Here is a 9,323-nt window from a genome sequence, read left to right on the forward strand (position 1 = left end):
CATTAATTGGCACGGAATAAACATTATCGATAAAAATATCTTCAGATAGTGAAACGCTGAGATTTGAGGTAGGTCCATTTTTCTTTGTTCCAATTTATTGATATATAAAATGGATTTAGAACGAATTAAGGAAAAACGAAAAAGGTTAAGAATTTCATTTAGTAAGCATTTAACTAAGATAGAAAATACGATAGGAATTGAAATTTCGAATGAATACACGAAAGAAATGAAAGTGAATGAGCTTTTGAGCTTAAAATCTCAGCTCACAGAAAAATTAAATGATTTAATTAAAGCTGATGATGAAGTGCAGTTAAAAATTGAAATAGAGGATATGGCAGCTGAAATAGATTTAAGTGAAGAATATAAAGATAAGGGTATTGAAGCGAAATCGAAAATAGAAAGGAATTTAGAAAATTTAATTGTTAAACCACAAGGTGTAATTCAGATAAGCGAGACAAATGTCGCGGCAAATGTAAATAACTCTGTTCAGTTTGTACCACATAACGTGCAAAATACTTCTAACATTCAAAACGAAACTAAAAATATTTTCAAACTCCCGAAACTAAATATTCAAACTTTTTACGGTGATTGTAGTTATTTTTTAGATTTTTGGAATTCTTTTGAAGTTGCAATACACAATAATGCTTCATTATCGAAAATAGAAAAGTTTACATATCTAAAATCCTATCTAGGAGGAGTTGCATTAAGTGCAGTATCGGGATTTTCACTTACGGATCAAAATTATGACGCGTCAATACAATTGCTGAAAGATAGATTTGGGCGAACTGATATTATAATGTCAACACATATGCATAAACTGTTATTAATAGATCCTGTTAAATCTTGTAATAATATTGTTGGATTAAGAAAAATGTATGACGCAATAGAAATCCAAATTAGATCTTTACAATCATTAGGAGTAGCTGCAGGAACTTATAGTAATCTCCTATGCCCAGTAATTCTACAAAAATTACCCGAGGAATTGAATTTAAATTTTAATCGGCAACGTAAAACAGGTGAATTATTCGATATTTCTTTGTTGCTTCAATTTATTAAAGATGAGGTAAATTGCAGAGAAGCAGCATTATTATTAGCGAATCCTAAAAATGCAACTGTTAGAGATTATTCATTTAAAAATAAAACAGATCAAAGTTACCCTAATAGGCCTCATTATTCGAACACCAAAAGGAATGATTATTTAGGCAATAAATCTAGCGCCGCAGTTTTAGCTACACACGTCGAAGAACGATATTCACACCCTCATAAATTTGACTCTTACGCGAAAACAAATTACAATTCAAAGCGAAACTTTAATACTTCCTATTCTGATAGACATGTGAATAATTTAAAATGCATTTTCTGTTCTAAAAATCATATGAGTCACGATTGCTTGTTAAATGTGTTTGAGAAGAAGAAAGCTTTAATGTCTAAGGGCTTATGTTTTATATGTTTTCAAAATCATTTAAGTAAATTTTGTGATAGGAATTATCAAAAATGCAAACAGTGTAATTCTTCTTCTCATAACTCTTTAATTTGTAATGGGAACGAACATAATGAAAGAAAAAATGTTTCGGCGCCAGCGGTTGACGCCGTGCAAGGGGGGAAAGGGGGAATCCCAGAAACTCAAAATGCTATATCGTCTATGATTTCTCTTTCTTCTAAAGAAAATAAAATAAAGAGGAGCGCTTCTAATTCAATCTTATTGCAAACTTTTTCGGCGAAAAGCAAAACAAAACAAGGAGTTAATATTCAATTGCGTTGCATGTTAGACGGAGGGGCGAATAAATCTTTTGTTTTGAGAGAAATAGCTGAGTCATTAAATTTAGAAGTGATTAATAAAGAATCATTAATTATTTATACATTCGGAAATGAAATCGCAGAAAAGCGCACATATGATGTGGTCGAATTAACATTACAAAGTATAAAAAATTCAAATCGAAAGATAAAAATACAAGCGGTGGTAATCGACTCGATTACTTCGGCACAAATTAACATTCCGTCACAATGGGTTAGAAATATTGCTATAGAAATGGGGATTGAATTAGCTGATGTTAGTACCTCCAATAAAATACATGTTTTAATTGGTTCGGATTACATATCACAAATTTTAGGTGAAAGGAACGTAAGAATTAGTAAAAGATTGATCGCAGTGGATAGTATTTTTGGAGCTTTACTACAAGGACAGGACAAGGAATCCAATTCACCGGAGGTGCCAGTCAATCATTTATTTGTTGAAAATGAAGAATTAGATTGTGATAGGATTAAGAATTTGTGGTCATTGGAAGCAATCGGGATAAATGCATATAAAGAACTATCTCCGTCAGATAAGGAAATTTTGGAATCGTTTGAACAAAATACAACATATTCAAATAAAAGATACGAAACTCGATTATTATGGAGGGCGGATAATAGAGAATTGAATAGTAATTATGAAATTGCAAAACGTCGTTTATTTAGTTTAAACAAAACATTCGAGAAAAATGAGGGATTATATTTAAAATACGATGAGATCATAAACGAGCACGTACGGGAAGGAATTGTTGAAAGGGTAGAAATGGATTTAGATAAAAATATAAATACAGGTTATTTTCTCCCACATCACGCTGTAGTACGCGAACAAAAGGACAGTACAAAGGTTAGGGTAGTCTTCGATGGATCTTCAAAGGGTAAAGGGGAATTGTCATTAAACGATTGTTTAGATTGCGGTCCAAACTTAAACCCGGATTTACTAAAAATTATTTTGAGGTTCAGATTACACAAAATTGCAATTTGCGCTGACATTCAGCGTGCATATTTGGAAGTAGGGATCGCAGAACAAGATAGAGAATTTTTAAAATTTTTGTGGATAAAAGAAAAGGGTCCTAATCTCGATCTCAGCAATCACAATATCCAAACTCTTCGATACAAAAGAGTTACATTTGGAGTTAAGTGTAGTTCATTTTTGTTGTCAGCAACAATAAGATTACACATAGAGAAATATCGCAAAGACTACGGTGAAGCGTGTGAAATGCTCCATGAACTCTATGTAGATGATATGATCGACGGAACTTCTGACGTGCAGGATGCCTTTCGTTTGAGTAAGGAGATGATCTTTATTCTTGAACAAGCTAGCATGAATCTACGTAGATGGACAACAAATTCTCCGATTCTTAGAAAAGCATGGAAACAAGCTTTTATAGATTGCCGAGAAACATCTCAAGAACTAGGCGTACCTTTAAAGATTTTGGGACTTATCTGGAACAATGTTGAGGACAACATTAGATTCGACATTCGACAGTTTGAAAAGCTGAGATTGTGCAAGGCGATAACTAAACGAATTATCTTGGCAGCAGGCGGTATGCTTTTTGATCCCATCGGACTAATGAACCCCTTCAGTATTAGAATAAAGCTTTTGTTACAACAGATTTGGGAAAAAGGCATTTCATGGGATGAGTGTATTCCCACTGAAATAAAGGACACATTTATTGATTGGTATAACGAATTAAAGATAATTAGAAACTTGGAAATACCTAGGCAATATTTCGAAGAACTGGATTGGGAGTCGTTAGAGATTCATATTTTTTCCGATGCAAGTCCTAAATGTTATGGAGCTGTAGCTTATTTCCGGATGAGCAATATTACGAGCTTTATAATGTCTAAATCTCGCCTAGCCCCTTTAAAGAAGCTTACTTTGCCGAGGTTAGAGCTGATGGGAGCATTAATTTCCGCAAGAATTGGAAATTATCTTAAAGACACTTTCTCTAAGTTAAATGAGAAAAGAATATTTTACTGGACAGATTCTACAATTTGCCTACACTGGATCAAGGGACAATCCGATGATTGGAAGCAGTTTGTTAGAAACAGAGTGATAGAAATAAAGGGAAAAACCAATCCAGATCATTGGCATCATTGTAGCGGAAAAGATAACCCTGCAGATAAACTTACACGAGGAATGAATGCACAAGCTCTTTTAAACGATACTGTTTGGTTATCGGGACCTCCATGGCTAAAAGAAAGGAATATCCCATACGATGAAAGCGCCTCTTGTCCTGACTTGCATAACGTTGTAGGAGAGAGACGAAAAATTGTAACTTTACATTTAAAAACTGTATCTATTCAGCCGTTACTGAATCTTGATAATTATAGTGACCTTAACAAAGTTTTTAGAATTACAGGATACATATTTCGTTTCATTCATAACTGTAAGGCAGCGCATGAAAAGAGAATAGGAGCAATCACAGCGAGTGAACTAACCAACGCGGAAACTTACTGGATTAAAGTTGTGCAACGAATTGAATTTGAAAAGGAATACCTGGATTTAAAAAACAATAGTCCCATACATCCAAATTCGAAATTATACGATTTAAATCCAATTTTGTCAGCTGATGATTTAATAGCCTTAAAAGGAAGGTTACAGAATTCAGATTTCGATGTTCAATCAAAGCACCCAATTATCATCCCAAATAAGACAAAATTTACAGAACTCTTAATATTTAAAGAACATAAAAACTTGTGTCACTCTGGTGTTTCGGATACACTTACACAATTGAGAGAACGATTTTGGATAATCCGAGGGAGGCAAGCTGTAAAAACTTGTTTGAATAAGTGCTTTAAGTGTAGACGATTTAAAGTTAAACATGGAATTCAGGTAGTTGCTCCATTACCTGCAAATAGAACTTGTGAAGCCAACCCATTTGAAGTTGTAGGCATCGACTTTGCTGGTCCTGTGTACTCAAAGGACCATGATAAAATTTACATCGCATTATTTACATGTGCTGTAACGCGAGCAGTACACCTAGAAGTTGTGTCGAGTTTAAGTACAGAACATTTTCTTTTGTCATTCAGACGATTTATCTCCAGAAGAGGCATTTGCCGGATTGTAAACTCTGATAATGCTTTAACTTTTAAAAGTGCTGACATTGAACTCAAGAGACTATACATGAACATTAATGAACTCGAAGTTCAGAACTATTTTAGCAAAAGGGGTATAGAGTGGCAGTACATCGTTGAACGTGCTGCATGGTGGGGAGGATACTGGGAGAGAATGGTTCGAATAACAAAAATCGCATTAAAGAAAATTTTAGGGAAATCATTTGTTTCATTTGAAGAATTGCAAACTATTTTGGCAGAAATTGAAGCTATAATTAATTCGCGTCCATTAACGTATGTTTATAATGAACCTAATGAACCATTCCCTCTCACTCCTGCTAACTTTTTAACTGGAAGAAGATTAACAGCTTTACCTAATTGGTCAGGTAATGCAAATTTTGAATTATTTAAAGGTAAAAGGGATTTGATTAAAAGATTTTTGTATAGGGAAAAGATTCTAAATAATTTTTGGAAAAGATGGAAAAGGGAATATCTTCTTCTGTTAAAAGGTGCAAATTTCAACAAACATGTAAATGTAAACATTGAATTTAATGTAAATGATATAGTTTTAATAGGTGACGAGAAAATACCAAGACAACTTTGGAAGTTAGGAAGAATTCTTGAATGCCACAAGGGTCGAGATGGCAAGGTAAGATCAGTCTCTGTGAAAACGTCTTCAGGGGTCATAAGACGCCCAGTACAGTTATTGTATAATTTAGAAATTGCATCAAATGAGTGAGTAACAAATCACTAGTTGATTATGAATAAGTGACTGTTTTTATTCTAATTCGAATTTTATGGTTTTTTTTTGCTGATATTGTTTTCATAAATTTTTGTATGATTCATTATTTATGTCGTGAATTATTAATTTGGTAGTTTAATGTGGAATTAGTATTAGTATAATTTTAAATTCTATTTGTAAATTGTTTTTGAACTCTCTTTCGGGGCGGGAGGATGTGACAACTCAAGCCACGAATAAGGTTAAATCCCCACAAAAGGGATTTCTACTAGGCGTCTTCCCTAACCGAGGGAGAATTCAATCAGAATGAATCTTGAACTGGCGAGATAAACATCTCGTGGAATCGGAAAAATCCGATTTGAATATATAATGCATAATCAGGAAAATTTTATGTTTATTTGTGTTTATGTTTAGTGTTCCTATTGTTCTGTTTAATGTTTAATAAATATATAAAAAAGGAAAATTTGGAAAATCATTACAATTATGGACAGGCTATTACTATTGAATAACCCAACCTAAAGGCAAAGATAAACAAATATTACACTTACCTCATTGCTCAACCAAAACTGTTCTAAAATTCCAGATGAATGGGATAGGGGCCGCTTCGCGGACCAGGTGCCCAATAAAATCAAAACACTAGGACTAGAATTTTATACTCTTCCCGTTCGATATCCCGTTTTCTCACGTTTTTTAACGTACACTTAGCTAATACCCTATCTCGCTTCTGATTGGCCGTCACTCATTCGACTCAACGAAACAAACGCTGTAAATAATTTTTATATATATCTTTTGATATCAGCACCTACAACTGTATATATTATTAGGACTTTATTTTGTAAATAATATTTATTCGGATCCGTTTTTCAATCGGACTTTATTTTCCACAGTATCTATTTTTTGATTTTATTTTTTCTTGTATATATTAGAACAACTTTTGTATCATCAAATTACGATTAATACGCTCGTTGCTTACGCAAATAAATTATGATGAAGCGGCAAGTGCCGAAAGGCAGGTACCGTGTTTATAACCATTACATTAAAGCATTAAACATTAAATTTTATACAGAGGAAAAAATAAACTTGTTCGAGAGAATCTCTTTTCTCTTAAGCTTTTTGATACAATACGACCTTGAAAGTGATATGCACGAACATCCGCATTTATTATAACTGTTTCATGGTAATTATTGTTAAATCATAATAATGCTCTAAACACATTACATGCGAATTAATATTCCGAAAGAGTTAGAGGTTCTGTATCTATCAATACAGAACCTCCAACTGAAACCGTTATGCACTATTTGTCTCAGTTGTAATGAAGCAGAAATTCATGAAACAAACAGATATATATTTATATGAAATGTAAAGAAACAAAAAAATAATTAAAGAAAAGTAAAGAGAGATTAAAAAGGAAGCTGTTCGTCCATAGATCCCATAAAATAAGATAAAATAGGAAAGAAAACAATATTTTATTAAGTGAAGAAGAAAAATTATTAATAAATAAAATTTTCTCAATAATTTAAACTTTTAAAAAAGATTTAAATAAAAATTAAAAAGCCGACAAACAAAATAAGGAAAATATACAATATCATCGTCAGCTCACATGATTATATCAACTAAAAAGCACTTTTTAATGTTTTATTAATTTGCCAAAGCAAAATATATCAATACAATAGTGTAGTAACGTTGAGATTATACCTTTTCAATATTTCTAAGGCTTTTTAATAAAAATATTAATCATGAATAATTTTTCTTCGTTTCGTTAAAAAAAAAATATTTTTGACTTATATATATATATATATATATATAAGCAAACAATAAATTATTAACTATTCTTGTAATTCTAGGAACTATAAATGTTTCATGATAACAATAAGTTTCATACTATAAAAACTATTTTTTTTTACTTCCATAAAAGATTCCCATTGATCTGACCCTCTAGAATTTAGACTCGCTCTAAACCAAGTTTATTTAACTAATGGCTGTGTAATACAGCTGCGAGAAGGAGGTTTTTATTCCGCGATATTGTGCATAAAAACAGGGGAGAATTGTATCCAATGTGCTTGATTTTTTATAACCGGTGTTCACACAATATAATTATATAACCACACAATAAAGTATTCATAAATTATGTTTGTAAATTCAAAAATTCTTTAGCTATTTACTTGTGATCGGGGTTATAATTGTATGATTTATTTAATTCTTCATTATTGTAGTTCAAAATAAAATTATTTAGTTATACTTTGTGCTAACATTGATTACGTATATGATTAAACTAACAATAATTCAAATAAAAGTAAAGTAAGTCTGTCAAATTAGCAACGACTACGTTTAAGTTACCGTTTTTTATTTAATTACATCCTAATTCTGATTTAGTACGAATGCTTTTCTGAATCACCTGTCCCCAAGAGGTTAAACGTTTCTAAATATATGCGGTACCTACTGAGCTTGAAAATTTTATAACATTTTTTAAATATTTAGGGAACCTCTTTCTGTAATATCCAGAAACATTTCGCAATACCTCAGATAAATTTTAAATATTTTTTAACATTTTCGGATTTTTTTTGCTGTTAATAACAGTATTATGCATTTAATATTTATGAAATTTCAGCATGGCTTTTTTCTGAGTATGCCAACCTTGACCAATCAAAAGGTATCACGAAATAGAATGAGTAGACAAAAAGATGTGACACTAATTTTTTAGTTTCGGTTATGTTGATTTTCATGCTTTATATACTCGTAAATTAAAATTTAACAATTTTAGTGGTAGCTTTACTTTCAAATTGAATCGGCTTCAATGCGATTTAGTTTTTCATTTTTGAAAAGAAAAAGGAATGTTTCTTAATTGATCGTCAATGGAGTATTAAACTAAGTTTTCTAATATTTTCGAAAATCTTTTTACCGGGTCAAAAATTAGTTACTGAAAGTTTTTACAATACATGTCGCAAGAAAGAATAACTAAAAATGAATAAGACTGCACATATTCCATTTAAGATAAATATATGTATTAAAAACTAGAAAAGAAAATGCAATTAGACATGTGATTTTTAATTAGACATGTTATATTCAGAAAAAATTCCGAAAACTGCATGAAAGTGCTATATTAAGTTGATAAGTTATTCTTATATTGCTTATTTTCGAAATAAAAAAAATGGTTCTTTCAAGTATCGAGCATCAGGAATTCAGAATATCAGGACAGAGATCATGTTCATGAGAGATCGAAGGAGCATGATTTGACTTGCGTTTTGAATAATTTATTTATTTGTTGTTATGCATGCATAAACAGGCTTGTGTACTCATTACAAAGACGCCTTACCATCACTTCTCAAGTAGAAGATCACGGTAATGCCAACCTGTTCCGCTTTGCCTGTGATAGTATTCAGGTAGTACCAATATTTAATGTTTTGATGTAGGATCCTTGAATTTCGATCCCCGCCGGTCGAAGACTCCTGTGTAGTAAATTGTGACTGATGCAAATTAAATCAGTAGAGTCACAAAGTCGTTTCATGTTCAAATCATACGTCAGGGGGTACTGATCCAGGAGTTTCCTTGTCTTCTGGATTGGTAAAAAATTACAAGGTTATGGAGTTGAACATTAGTTGTCGTAAACCCAGAGACTGTGTCGGTTGTTCCATGACAATTATCAGAAACGCTTAACCCCGTCCCGCCCCCTGTCGGGGGCAGCCGGGGAGCAATTTTATTGATCAACTAAAAATATAAAAACAATTCCCAGTTTGAA

The 9,323-nt window shown here is 32.1% G+C and overlaps 1 protein-coding gene across 1 annotated transcript; it reads left to right on the top strand.

The window, feature by feature from the left end:
* Positions 1–226: 226 nt before the first annotated feature.
* On the top strand, positions 227–8,997 carry LOC147810767 (uncharacterized). The gene is made up of 5 exons (XM_087162074.1): positions 227–374; positions 831–4,389; positions 4,600–5,234; positions 5,424–5,583; positions 8,871–8,997. The coding sequence occupies exons 1-5, from the start codon at positions 227–229 to the stop codon at positions 8,995–8,997; spliced, it is 4,629 nt and encodes a 1,542-aa protein (XP_087018200.1).
* The last annotated feature ends 326 nt before the right edge of the window (positions 8,998–9,323 follow it).

This window comes from Parasteatoda tepidariorum, chromosome 4 (genome assembly GCF_982258835.1).
Source record: "Parasteatoda tepidariorum strain Cologne lab strain chromosome 4, Ptep-v5.0, whole genome shotgun sequence".
NCBI classification, from domain to species: Eukaryota; Metazoa; Arthropoda; class Arachnida; order Araneae; family Theridiidae; genus Parasteatoda; species Parasteatoda tepidariorum.